General features: G+C 35.2%; 2 protein-coding genes across 2 annotated transcripts in view; both read right to left on the bottom strand.

The window, feature by feature from the left end:
* LOC136850800 (uncharacterized) overlaps positions 1-2,280 on the bottom strand; it is a 185,239-nt gene extending 182,959 nt beyond the window's left edge. Inside the window, exon 1 of the mRNA XM_067124813.1 lies at positions 2,156-2,280. The gene's annotated coding sequence lies outside the window, so the exon portion shown is untranslated. The remainder of the gene's footprint in view (positions 1-2,155) is intronic.
* A 43-nt stretch (positions 2,281-2,323) lies between these two features.
* On the bottom strand, positions 2,324-14,999 carry Mccc2 (methylcrotonyl-CoA carboxylase subunit 2). The gene is made up of 12 exons (XM_067124816.1): positions 14,774-14,999; positions 12,476-12,581; positions 11,818-11,965; positions 11,154-11,394; positions 10,447-10,625; positions 10,141-10,240; positions 9,124-9,264; positions 7,878-8,049; positions 7,246-7,402; positions 6,783-6,897; positions 4,928-5,013; positions 2,324-4,606 (listed from the first exon to the last, which is right to left on the bottom strand). The coding sequence occupies exons 1-12, from the start codon at positions 14,900-14,902 to the stop codon at positions 4,489-4,491; spliced, it is 1,692 nt and encodes a 563-aa protein (XP_066980917.1). The 5' UTR covers positions 14,903-14,999; the 3' UTR covers positions 2,324-4,488.
* Between the last annotated feature and the right edge of the window lie 44 nt (positions 15,000-15,043).

Below are 15,043 nucleotides of genomic sequence, written 5' to 3'. Positions count from 1 at the left end.
TCAGCCTGCAGAGAGAGAGAGAGAGAGAGAGAGAGAGAGAGAGAGAGAGAGAGAGAGAGAGAGAGAGAGAGAGAGAGAGAGAGAGAAACAGGAAAAGGCAATAAATAAATAAATATGAGGGAATACGAAATAAAACGGTTATACCTAAAATCAGGAGACTATAAGAGAGAGAGAGAGAGAGAGAGAGAGAGAGAGAGAGAGAGAGGTGATAAATAAATACGAGGGAATACAATATAAAACCGTTACACTTAAATTCAGGAGACTATAAAAACTACTCCACATTTTGTTGTAGCCAAGATAAAATTCCTAGCAAACTTATCCTCTCGATAAGCGCCCTTATTAAGGAACAGGCAATCACACATTCCTCACAGTTAAACCAAAGTAACTATACTCTCCTTGATCGGCGTGAGGCAGTATAAAGGTATTCGCGGGATTACAATTAAAAATTAATGGGTTTCAATCGTCGCTTAAGTAGTCAGCCGAGGGAGTGTCGTCTAACCTACTACGCAATACTAGTGTTAAAGGTTCCGTGACTCGGATGTGTTTGAAGAAGAAGAAGAAGAAGAAGAAGAAGAAGAAGAAGAAGAAGGAGGAGGAGGAGGAGGAGGAGGAGGAGGAGGAGGAGGAGGAGTGACTAAGTCACCAAAGAAGGAGGAGGAGGAGGAGGAATACGCAATACTGGTGACTAGGCTTCGTCACTCAAAGAAGGAGGAGGAGGAGGAGGATTACGCATTTTTTAAGTACAGTAGTATTACAGCCTTGTTACTTTTCTAAAGAATTACCACACACAGAAGATTAAGGCAGATCTGAGGGATTACTCGAGAAGCTAATGTTAAATCATCTACACCAAAGAGAGAGAGGAGGAGGAAGGCAATAAATAAATAAATATGAGGGAATACGAAATTTTAAAAAAGACTATAAAGAGAGAGAGAGAGAGAGAGAGAGAGAGAGAGAGAGAGAGAGAGAGAGAGAGAGAGAGAGAGAGAGAGAGACAGTAGTGATAAATTACGAGAATACAATATTGTTTACTTTTCAAAGAATTACATTTTGTTGTGGCAAGATAAAACTCCAGCAAACTTATCCTCTCGATAAGCGCCCTTATTCAGAAAGATTACAGTTTTAATTTGTTAAAGGTTATTCAATTAAAAATCTGGGTTTCAATCGTTTTTAAGTAGTCAGCCGAGGGGTCGTTAACCTACTACGCAATACTAGTGTTAAAGGTTCCTAATGTTTGAAGAAGAAGAAGAAGAAGAAGAAGAGAAGAAGAAGAAGAAGAAGAGGAGGAGGAGAGGAGGAGGAGGAGGAGGAGGAGGAGGAGGAGGAGAGGAGAGGAGGAGGAGAGGAGGAGGAATTTGTGACTAAGGTCGTCATCAAAGAAGGAGGAGGAGGAGGAGGTTCACTGGTGACTAGGCTTCGTCACAAAGGAGGAGGAGGAGGAGGAGGATTACGCATTTTTTTAAGTACAGTAGTATTACAGCCTTGTTACTTTTCTAAAGAATTACCACACATTTCAGAAGATTAAGTTTAATTTGTTAGTTATCTAATCTGTATTTTTCAGATCTGAGGGATTACTCCTAATGTTAAATAAACTTAACTTTGTGACATCAGTTCATCTACAGCAACTTATGATGCCATGTACTGTACTATCTAACCAATATGAAAAGCCCTGATCTTAGCCAAGGATTATATTCATCATCACTGAATTCTGAACTTACCTGCAGAACTCTTATTCACTGTTACCAAAGGTGAATGTCCTCTTTTAACAGAGATAAATTTGATTATCAAATATCCACTTTTAACAATAAATTTAAGAGATTAAATGTCCACTTTTAACAATGATAAATTTAATGATTGAATGTCCACTTTCAACGATAGTTTTAGACACTGTCCAATTTCAACAATGATAAATTTAATGATCAAATGTCCACTTTCAACAATAAATTTCATGATCAAATCTCCACTTCAACAACAAATTTAATGATCAAATGTCCACTTTCAACAATGACAAATTTAACGACGTGACAAACTTTTCAAATAATTCTACTGTCCCCGAATCAGTAAAATGTCAAAAACTACGAGGTGCAAAATATAAAATCATACAGTAAAATGAAAACATACTGTATCAGGAAAGTGCACAGAAAAAGCTTATGCCTACCTAAAAGTTTAAGCTGATGTGTCATTTTCTGTTCATGAAATCACCAATTCTTAAATCTCTGGATGCAAACAGTCCAAAGTAATGATAGAATATCTTATAAGTAACACTCATACATATCAATCACACTGAAAGAGAAACAAAATTCATCTCAGGATAAGAAACACCATATGAAAATCAACATATATTTACCGTACTCTAAAAGAACTACAAAAATATTTACCCTTTTCTGTACTATATTTTCCAGTTATGCATGAGAGGAGATAGCAGTACTTTCAGGGATAACAGTCAAGTGCAGATGAATGAAATTCATTGTTTAAAAAATCATCCCAAGTCACATTATAATTAATTTGATTATGACTAGAGAATTTGATCATATTCTCATACAAAAACTCCAAGGGAATATACTTCAACACTGCTTAATTTTATACGATATATAGATAAATTTTTCCGTATACATAACTTTAAATATATGCTAAATAGTATTCAAACCTGCTAATATAAATCACAATATACACTGCACTGAAAGTTTCCTCCTTAACAACTGAACACTCATCAATTTTCTAAAATCTAAATTTCATTAGAGAGAGGAAAGGTAAATTTATAATGATACAATAACACCAATCACAAATTCTGAACAAAATGTTAGTGCCTCAATTTCAATACAGTATACAATAACTTAACGCAAGCTACAAATTTCAGGTATGCAATACAGTACGAAATTTTCATTACAAAACCTCAAAAATAAAAGTCATGCAAACAGCTATAATTTTCAAAGTGACATCTGCACTACCAACTTGTAAAGTAAATCACGCATACTGTACATTCTTTCTCTCATTCATACTTTTGGCAATACAGTACTGTCATATACCAGAGAAATTTCTCCACGAATTTCACTCACTGTAAATCTTGAGCAAGTGCTGCCAAATTTAGTAATTATCCAGAGATCATGCACTTTGACCACTGTGGTTAAATATTTATCAAAGATATTTTGAAAGATATCAAATAAAAAAGCCCCTTGAGTACTTTCACAATCTCTGTATACAACCTAACCAGCCACACATAAACCTTTAATAGAGAACATTTCCACTGAATAAAGAATAATTCTACTTTTGACACATTTCTACCAGAATATATTATTCTCTGGTTACTTTGGCAACAATATAAGCATAAACGCTGAGGCCAATTTTAAGAGAAATGCATCAACTTTACACCCAAACATGGAATGTACTGCTTACTAAAAAAAAATCTGAAGATTATATTTGACTAGTTAATGGCAAATAAAGGTAAAACATCTGGAAAAGACAAACAATACAGACCACTACCCTATAATGGAAATAAAATATTCATGAAATATAGAGCATGAAACAAAAAACCAAGTCCCCTTGCCTGAATATCACAAAGAGTTAACTACATAGGTACCATCTTTCAACAAAGAAAAATTAGATAGCTAATGCCAATTTCACTGACAAAGACGAACTCTAGAAAAGGAAGAGCGTATGACAAAATGAATAAAAACAATGATCAGCTTTAGGCTGAAATCCCAATGAGTGATTAAGCTTACAATCAAGCATCCCTAACTTTCCTCAAAATAAGATTTTTTACTCTGAAATCTTTTCAATGTAATATTTTTGTCATCCCTTGTACAGTTCTTATCATTTTGCATGACTTTCAAACCATCAAGCAGTTCTTAACAAACTCTTATGCCAAACAAAAAAATTACATCTATCAACACAATCTCCATCTCAAAGAAAGTAACAGCACACAACTCGCACACAAAAGGACCTTACAAGGTCAAGAAACTCAATACTGGTTAGTAAAACTACGTTTTGTACAAATATTCTATGTCCCCAAAAATATGTTACCAAATAATACTACAGTTCCTTTATATTACATTGTATTTATACATTTTCATGAGACATTCAAAACCTACATTTTACAAGACCTAAACTTCCATAACTACCTTTCAGCAATACAAAATTATGTACCTTCATTCATGCTGTAACTAATATTTAACTAATACTACATTAACACAATGTACATTAATTCTTTTGCACTGTATACAAGAATTATCAAAATTATTCTTCACTACTACTACATTAACAAAATAAAATCTAAAAAGCATTGGATGTCAAATCATATTAAACTAATATCACTTTTGAATACACAAGGCCTGTAAAATCTGCCTGGGAAACTATCACAAGAAAACCCTACTCCCACTAAGATGTTGTTCTTCAAAACTACCACCTGAACAAAACAAATATAAATACTTTCCTTTCCCAATTCCTAATGCAACAAAATAGCTATGTCTAATAAGGAAAGACAACTAAATATGTTTACATTCTAAAGACTCCAAAGTCTGTTTTAGGAATTGGAGCATTCAGGGAAGCTGATAGAGACAGGCCGAGAACTTGTCTAGTGTCTACTGGGTCGATAACACCATCATCCCACAACCTACGAAAAAAGGAAGCAAAAGTATTCAATTAGAGTATTCTGTATATCATATGTATTCAACAATCACAAACCATTGAAAATCTTGAATGATCTACACTACCTGTTGACTTAGAAACTTGAAGGAGCACAACCATCTTCTTTAAAAATAATACAAAGATCACATAAAATATTACATTCTGATAGAAACCCATCGATCAATAAGCTGTGTTACTCACTAATTTTTTGCAACTGGAACAATTATTTTCATGATCAATGCTTCTTTCTCCCAGACATGGTCATTTTCAACCAGGCTAAGACCAAAGAGCAAAAGGGTATGCTTACCGTGCACTGGAGAAATATGGAGAACCTTCAGCTTCAAAGCGCTTTATAATAGGAGCCTTTAGAGCCTGCTCCTCTTCATCTGTCCACTGTAAAAATAATTAAACATTCCAGTGTAAAAAATGCTTTACTCTTAACCAAACTATTTGTTTATATCATTTATATTTTTTAACAGGGAAAGGTTATACAAAAGCCATATATGCCAGGAATTTTAATCTAATGGCCTGGTTAAACTATTTAACATCAAGAGGGTCTATGCAGCATATTGGTAATTTCCTAAAAGCTGTTTGGAAATGGATGCATTTTTCAATTTACGTCAGCCTACGCCCAAAAGGACTACACCTGTGGTAACTGAAAATAATACAGTACATACTTTACTTGTTAATCCTACTAGATATGTGTGTGCAGAGAAAAATAAGTAGTTAACTCCCAAATTAGGAAACGTGTTCATTACACATTCATCTTAGGTTTTTTGAATCCAACTGCTTTTCTTTGAGATTATGGCTATAAGGTTGCAAAACACACAAAAATTAATTCCTTGTAAAGCAATTATCTTTGTACTAAACAAAACCATCCCTCATATATGGCAAGATTCATTGTCTTTGAATCCCTCCAGATGCTGCAATTTTTTCTCTAACAGACAGAAGATCTGCCTCAATGCTGGTGTAATTTGCCTTCTGATGCCTGCAATATCAGGATAAAATTATTGTATAACCAATTTTTTATACAAAACTCAATTTCTTACACCAAAACCATATCACTCATATATGCCTGAATCACAACACAATTTTAGTGAGAGGACAAAGCTGGTGAGTATTCCTCAGGGTGAGTGAAACCTAAAAGGATCTCCAGGAGACCTCTTGAAAACTGATATAGGTCATGGATCAGGTTCTGGAAACTCAAAGAGGTTATAAGCAAGAACAAATCCTTCATATTATAAAAAAAGCTGTGTATATATGTCTAAGGAAGTAATGTCTGTTTCAATTAGTATAAGTTGTGGAAGCTAATAACCTCCAAAAGTGTAAGTCCTCAAGATTCTAACAGTGAATGGATGTGTCTGGGTTTTCTTTGGATAATGACAATTAGTTCTCACTAGACAGATAGTCCTGTTGTTACCAAAGATTGAGGCAATGCGAGGTATGGCACAATAGGTTCTATGGAGTGGTCCTTAATGCCTGAAGTTTCTTTATTTGCCATGAAGTCAGGCACAAGTGACAAACACCGATTCTTGGGAACAGTGTTATTCTCATTGAACTTGTCATACACAAATGTTGCATCAAAACTGTATTAAATGTGAAATCCAGCATAAAAAACATCTGGCTATGACATATATGAAGGCTTGGTACGACCTATCAAGAATAATAGAATATAATATACCATGCTGTACAGCTAGTGAGGAAAATCTGGGGAATTCTGCTAAGCTGTTAATAACACAGACAATACATAAAATGAGGAATGGCATTAAAAGGTTTCCCGAGGCTCCAGGTAGTGCATGCACCATGTCATGACTGATCTGTTTGTCAGACAGAAGAGTGCAGTGTCTAAAGACAAAGACAACAACATATGTGGGCACATCTGAGTGACAGGATTCTAATGAAACAAATCCATATAAAATGTGTAAATTATAGTACACTGGATAACAAAACTGAAGAGAATAATGGAGTCAATACAAGGGTAATGAACTCTTTACAGAAAATGGAACAAGGAAAAACTATAACACATACCACTCAAAACAATTAAAAAATGTCAAATTTCACTATTGAAAACTATATGCCTTAATTTCATTCAAAGATCATAAAACTTACAAATGATCATCTAAAAAAAGGGCAAATAAAACAGCAATGCAAAATTTTTTTACCTCCTTCCCTTCTCTTTTTCTTTGGTCTCGTGTGATTTGTGCTAACACACCAGCAGCCTGCTCTCCTCCCATCACACTAATACGACTATTGGGCCACATGTACATAAACCTTGGCCTGTGAATATAGTGATGCTTATTAAACAATTGCAAAAGAAGGAGACATATACAGTACACTGTCTACATATTGGAAGAAATGGAAAAGCTATGCTAGCCTCAACTGTTTTTACATCATGCAAATTCTTACAGCTTTAAACATGTTCCCTGCCAATGCAATTAAAAAAATTTGCTAGAACCTCTAACATTTCCCAGAATTTTTGCCACACTGCACCTACAAAAATAAACAAGTACTATTTACTCTTAATTTAAGAAATACAGATATACCTCAAACTGAAACGTGATTAAAATAATTGAACCAGGAAGAAGTTTACACCAAAACTAAAAACATATCTGATGAACATCTTACCCATAGGCTCTACCACACATTCCGTAATTTCCAGCTCCGTAGGAGCCTCCAATAACAACAGTGAATTTTGGGACCTTGGCACACGCTACTGCTGTTACCATTTTTGCACCATTTTTGGCAATACCTCCTGCTTCAGCATCTCGGCCAACCATGAAACCTGGAAATAATTAGGTTTCTAAAGCATAATATTTTTTATACAAAGCCTTAAATTAAATACAACACTCACTGCAGTCCAAGAGGCCCCAGTTTTAATAACATGACAGGCTGAATTCAGATACCAGCAACAAGAAGTTGCAAATCGTCAGGCTGGTAAAATTAGAAAATAATACCAATATGTTTACTGATGTACCGCAAGATCAACATTTCACTTTTTATCAACCTGACCTTTTGGTAAATGTCCAATTAAAAAACTGCTGAAACACTGTAAATTTTCTATGCGATTTATTACCTTAATCTCTTTAATAGGCAACAAATAATCACAAATCCTATCTACAACACATTCAGAAAATTTCATAATGGATCTGGGAGCTGAATTAGAATTATACTTTTCTTGTAGCGTATTTAGGATATATGACATCACCTAAAACTGTCTAAACGATATTCGCACTGATAAGCCAGAAATTGTTTTTTACCTGTTATATTCTGCAGGAATATAAGAGGAATCTTGCGCTGACAACAGAGTTCAATGAAATGTGTTCCCTTCACAGCAGATTCCGAAAAGAGTACACCGTTGTTCCCAATGATACCAACTGGATAACCATACAAGCGGGCAAATCCACACACCAATGTGTCTCCATACATAGCCTGGAAAAATACAATTTTCATATTGAAATTACTGTACAAATGAGAAAAATATTTTGTCCTAATAAATGACCAGAATGATTACAAATACTGTATGTCTTGTATACATAGCAACAATAGGCCAATAATGATTGCTTTCCTCTGTAAAATTATTATCAGGGTGCTGAATTACATTCAAGATTCTCAGTGGGTGTACCAGAAGGATTTTTTCTTAAATGAAACTGAATAACAGTTGAATGGGAAAAACCAAAGAGAACAGTTGAAAAGTGAAAGGCAGAAGGCAAGGCAGTTGTGGACAAATGGTCTCGGCAGTTTCCAGAACTGTCTGAAGTACAGTACAACAAGTACTGAACGTGGTAAAATCCCCCTCCCACTATTTTATTTTTTGCTTCACCTAATATTTGTCCATAGTGGTGAAGCTTTCGCTGTGTCTAAGACAAGTTTTGTTTTATTCATAAGAATCTGATAAAAAAACAAATTTATTATGAATAACCAAAAAAATGATCACAATGAAGGACAATACCATTGTAGAGTATATGGGCCGCTGTAACCTTCCAACAAAAATGTTCTCATAATAAATATCAGTGGTTTGTGAAAAACTATTTAAATTTTTACTGTCACCCAATAAAATTCTGGAAAAATTTGATCCATTCAGATATTAAAACAAACTGGAGGAAGTCCTAGTTTCAGCTGAATTACAATCCCAAATTTTGATGATTAATTAAGATGATTAGCTCTATGCTGGAAGGGTGGTTATTTATGATGTGTCTTTCCTCAAAACTACCTTCTTGTATCCCACAGTTCAACTTTATAGAGGCTGGTGGTTCCAATCCAGCTTTTGACCACCTGTGCCCTTTGGAGCTTTGGATTCCTTTCTCCTCTAATTCCCAACAAGAGCTTTCCTGGTCTCTTCAGGTCATTTCCTCCTTGTCAGATATCATCAGCCCAGTGCCCACCCACCTAAAGGGTTATTGTCAAGTATAGGCTTATGAAAAAATTAATGTAACCTTTCACAAACATTGTAAGCTTAAAACTGTCATCTTTAACTTAAAAAAAAGACATCACTGCAATACAAACCTTAAATTCGTCAAACTCCGACCCATCTACTATTCGGGATATGACCTCCCTTACATCATAAGTCTTCTTCAGATTATCCCCGACAATTCCGTATAAATCGTGCGAATCAAAGAGGGGCTCTTTCACTTCAGTTAAGGAAACCTGAAATTCAAATTTCAGTGAGTAAAAATCTGCCATACGACTTTGAAACTAAAACTGACAATAATTTATGGGATTTTATTTTTGATACTTAACCTATACCTTTAAGTTTGTTTGAGGAGTTGATGACCTAGAAGCTGTGAAGGTGAAATATCTGAATATTGTGTACATAGTTTTTTCCCAAGGAATACATTTATATATTTATCTGTAAGCTTTACATTTTATTAATGCTTTTACGCATTGTGTACATTCATTTTTGTAATCTCATTCAATATTCACAGTTCTCTTTCCTGATGATACAAATATTCATACAGTATTACATTTACTTAGCTCCTTTTTCTTGTTGTTTACTTTTGTATATGGTACATTTGGAGTTAATAAACTCGTTATAATTTTATATTGCTCTATTTTTCCCTTACTTTGCTCTTCTCCATCCATCTTTTTACAGTACTGTAATTCTGTTTAACAATCATATGTATTTACTTTCCAATATCTCATATTATTTAATTCATAATATACTTAAAAATATTTGGTGCATTCCTATCTTATAACAAAAGATAACAATGACTATACTATACTGTAAACTATTAGAATGATTATCTTACAATGTTCAACAGAAAACATAAAAAGAAGACATACCAACACTTAAGGAATAGAAAATACTGTACTGAACAGATATGGGCATACCAAACCATTTGAAACTAACAGAGTGCAAGATAAAACCTAAGAAACTCTACTGTACTGTAAGAAAAAACAAGTGAAAATAAAATAAAAATATCTATTGACATCAGCAATCTGAAACAACTGAGAAAAATTTATCATCAACTCAACATCAAGTATAACTTAATAGGCATATAATGTATAAATTTTATATATTACCTCTGGCTTTTTAACACGATTGAGTGACCGCACAATTCTTCGAGCAAGGTGGAGAGCATGAGTGTCATCAAGAGCATAATGATCCGTGACACCAGACTTTCTGAGGAATAAATTCAAAGGTGAATTTTAAGTAGAAACTTTCAAGGAAGTAAAGTCTCAATACTCCAAGGAGCATTAAGACTTGAAATACATAAAAATTGGAAGACACTATATTACAAACAAGATTTCTTCCAAACATGGAATACAATAAAAAAAAAAAAACTGCAATTATCACTGCCAGACAAAAAACTATTGAAAGTTCCTTACCCACAATGCAAATCTGCACCACCTAAATCTTCCGCAGATATTTCTTCCCCAGTGGCAGCCTTGACAAGAGGAGGTCCACCAAGGAATATAGTACCCTGCTTTCGGACAATTACAGATTCATCAGCCATGGCAGGGACATAGGCTCCACCAGCAGTGCATGAACCGAGTACTACAGCAATCTGTTGAAAATGTGACGACAATTTCTACTAGCAACAAGTATTATGTGACTAACTAAACAAAAAATAGGTCTGCAATGACTAGTAATAAAGATATTGCATAAAAACAAATGTAGTCTCCCCATTCTCCTGTATTTTCATGCCCTCTGCCTGATGTCTGCACTCATCAAAGTTGTAAACTACACCATTTTACTGTGCATTCCCATTGGTTGGCATCCTGCCACTTCAAATCTGACACTCCTTTCATCAGTTCCAGGCTCTGAACACTGCATTAAACTGCTGCTTCATTTGTAATACTGTAAAATCTTCCCAGGCACTCCATTATTTAGTTTAACCAGATCATCAAATGGAAAAATCTAACTAAGATGAACTGTGATTATACAAGACAAAATCCAAGTTGTCAGTAACATTTAGCAACATTTAAATAAATACATTAATATTGTCACAAAACACCCACAATCATATTTTTAACTCCCATGAAATCTAAGAACAAAACTCTTGCACCGCTAGTGTATCAGAGATTTACAATACCTGAGATATACCACGAGATGACATATTTGCTTGATTATAGAAGATCCTACCAAAATGATCTCTGTCTGGGAAGACGTCAGCTTGTCTTGGAAGATTGGCACCACCAGAGTCCACTAAATATAAACAAGGCAAATTGTTTTCTTGTGCAATTTCCTGTGCTCGTAAGTGCTTCTTCACTGTGATAGGATAGTAGCTGCCACCTTTAACGGTTGCATCATTGCCAACGATCATACATTCCACCCTAGTTGAAAGAATAATTAATTCAGAACAGGCAAACAATATTTGTCAAGGCTTGAAATGATACTAATCAAGTTTCAACCCTCCCACCACAGAAGTTACAGAATTGGGAAATAACAGTGTACAAGTGTATAAAAAATTTAATGCAAAGAATAAGTCACAACCAGCAGCAGCAATTAGATAAAATGATAGTACGTTGGTGAGTGTGGAGAAAGATCCCCATTCTTCAGAAGATCTAAGTCATCAGCTCCACTGCTTGTTAGTAAGAAGGTACAGTAGTTTAAATTTGCTAATGGTCCACTCATTGAGATTCTAAAAGAAGGGGCATTTTGCGAAGCAAAAAGAGTACTGTACTTGGTCCCTTTGTATAGAAAACACCATGTTTTATTTCATGACACAAAATCTGCCAACTCAAAAGGTCACATACCCTGACACTTTACCAATGCCAGTAACAATGCCTCCAGCTGGGACCTCTTCCTTGCCATACATCTGATATCCAGCTAACTGTCCCAGTTCTAAAAAGGGTGTGCCTGGATCAATCAAGTTACTGATGCGTTCTCGTACCAGGAGCTTACCTATCAGATCAAAGAAAGGTACAATTACCATAAATGATTATTAAACGACAAAGGTTCGTTACATAGATAAATTTCAGGTAATTTGCACTAGGCTATTCAAACAGAAATATCTCTACACAAATGACTAATGTCAGTCTATACTGACTGTTAAACATTAGTCATAATCAACCATTAATGATATACTATTACAGATGAACCTGTCTGTTTAAATCTATCAATATTCTAATTTTGCAGTTACTGAAAAAATGTATATCCATTCCACATACTGCCATAACCATAGGCTATACAGAACCTATTTTCCTAAGATACCTTTCATTGCTTTACAGAACTAATTAATATAAGACAAAAATCCTTCACATAGTCAAGCAAATTGTATAATTTCAAGACTAAAATATTAAGTTGTGATAGACAGAATCAATCAGTCAATCCACACACACATACCAGAAAGCCTTAACATAAAAAAACTGCAAGTCTGCTGCACTCAATTTTAGTATCCTCTATCAAACATACCTTTGCTCTTGTGCCGCTGAATGGCTTTTTCGCCTCCGCCAAGAGTAATCGCATGGATTTTCTCCCGAAGTTCGCCCACCAAAGCTGCCATGCGAGCTTCATTCTCCTGCAAAATATCAAGCAAGATCGCAATATCTGAATGAGTGAATGGTGAACAAGAGAAACATTTTGGTTTCTTAATCCAATATTCTCTTGTCTTCATACACGATGCCCTAAGGCAAAGAATACTATTAGTAATAAGAATAGGCTAATCAATTTTGCTCAAAAATAAAACATTCTATGGCATAGTGTCCTGATAACAAAAATGAACGGTAAATGTAAAGGAGACAGCCACCCAAAGGTATCGTATAATTGTTTTGGCAACACAACATAGAAAAGGGTGTATATAAAGCACTACAGGTGAGGTAATCTGAGAAATTACAGAGATAAGGTGAAATTCACCATCTCTAGTTTACATTTTTGCATTCATCCCTGAGGGGCTGGTACTTAAACACAGTGTATGTTTAGTATCAGCTGTTCCAGGATGAATGCAAAAATATAGACAAAAGAAGGTAAATTTCTCATTATCTCAGTGAATGTTTTTGATTATCTCACTAGCACTGCATTATAGAGGCTACACCCTTTTCTGTACTGTTTGGACAAAAAAATTATATTAATAAACAATATCTTTGTGAGGCCATTCCCTTTACATTTACCAAATGAACAATAACACAATAATTCTTCTTCGTTTTAAAGTGCTTTTTTTTTTTTTCCATTTTTATATGGGGTAAGCACGATGCCTTCTTTTGAAGGACTTTGATTTGGTGGTGGGGTAGGCCGTCAGCCTTGATCGGCTGCCCTGACTGATGTCGCTTAGACCACAGTAACGAATGTGTACATGTATTGTACCAAATCCCCAGCTCCCTTTCTCCCAGCAGCGAGGAGAACTGGGCGGTTAGGTCGACAGTTCGAGACGTGTGAGGTGTCGAACAACAACAACACAATGATAAGCACTATTAAATTCGATAATATAAAATCAAAGATGGCAGATGCCTATAGGTCTGAAACTGTGTGAGAACTTCAGCAGAAACAACTTTAGCAAAAACAGAACATCTAAGCAACGAAACAGTTTTATTGGGGACTTGAGAATAACCATCAGGTCAAAGTTTGTTTCTGGTCCAAACTCCAATCCCACATGAGGTCTAGTACTAAACACAGCGAAACAAGCAATTCATCTACACTGTTTCACTGTGTTTAGTACTAGCCCCTGAGGGTCAAATGTATTTTGCCATGTTTAGTACTAGCCCCTGGGGGGATCAAATGTCCCTAAGTGCATTTTGCAAAATTGAAACATACAAAAAATCCTCAATTATTTACATATATTTTATTTTTTTATTTTGATAAATATTAGTTTGCAAGAATTATATATACAGAATATTTTGTTCATTTTTTATGAAGATTCGAAAGATATAATACAAAATTCAGTAGGGATGTTCGGACTGGAAACAAACATTATCCAACTATCAAATCACACCCATTTTAATTGTTTGTTTTTAATGGCTGGTTCCTTAATGACCATTGTTGGATAGGTAGACTGTGGCAGACCTAGGCCTACATACCATAATCTGCAAAGAACTGTCTCAATTCATCTTCAATACTCCCATTTTACCATTAATGTACCAATGCACAGAATAGGCCTAATAGCCTAACTAAATGTAACACAAGCATCTTGAGACTAGCCTAAACCAGGCCTATGTCTTTGATTGTATGCTATGCCTATAACCTAGGCCTAGGTTAAATGAGACAATGTCTGCACAGGATAACTTGAGGTAGATTTATTGTAGCACAAACATCCTAAAGTAATCTAGGCACAGATCTAGTTTATGCTATGCCTATAGGTTAAAATAGGCTAGCTACGCCATCGGCAGATTCCAGTAGGCCTAGGCCTATGTATCGTAGTCAATTGACAATACACCAAACAGGTTATAAGTAGCATATATGCCGATAAACACCTTTTTTCTTTAAAAAAAAATATAATTATAACATTATCTGCTGCGGTAAACATAGAAATATAGACCTAGGCCTACAACACTCGAAAGTTAAAGCTACTACAGCTCTAACCTAGGCCTATCGCTTACAAGCTAAGTAGCCGGCAACCAATTACGAGTCAATTACGCAACAAATCACCTGGAATGTTAATTTTACCCTTATTAACAGAAATAAACATATATATATACAAAACCTACAATAATCCTAGGCCTATCGTTCACAGTCTAAGAAGACGGCAACCAATTAAGAGTGAATTAAACAATCAATCACCTGGAATTCTGGAGAACTCTTGTCCGGCTGAGTGCCAATTACATTCGCGGTGTCATTGTGATAGGCCCTTCGACCCCTCAAAAATCGACAGGCGCAGGAGCTGAGTCGATAGTATCTACTCGACAACATCTTCACCGTCTCTCTCCGACGTCTCTCTTCGACATCAACAATTCGGCACTGAGGGACAGGGTACCCAACGGGTGTCTTCTTTTAGCGCTGTTAAACATCACTATAATTTAACCACTTTTTCGTAATTTTTACTTTTTAATG

The sequence above is a fragment of the Macrobrachium rosenbergii genome, chromosome 22, assembly GCF_040412425.1.
Source record: "Macrobrachium rosenbergii isolate ZJJX-2024 chromosome 22, ASM4041242v1, whole genome shotgun sequence".
Taxonomy (NCBI): Eukaryota; Metazoa; Arthropoda; class Malacostraca; order Decapoda; family Palaemonidae; genus Macrobrachium; species Macrobrachium rosenbergii.
The sequence above is the reverse complement of the archived record's forward strand: the minus strand, read 5'-3'. Positions and strand labels throughout refer to the sequence as shown.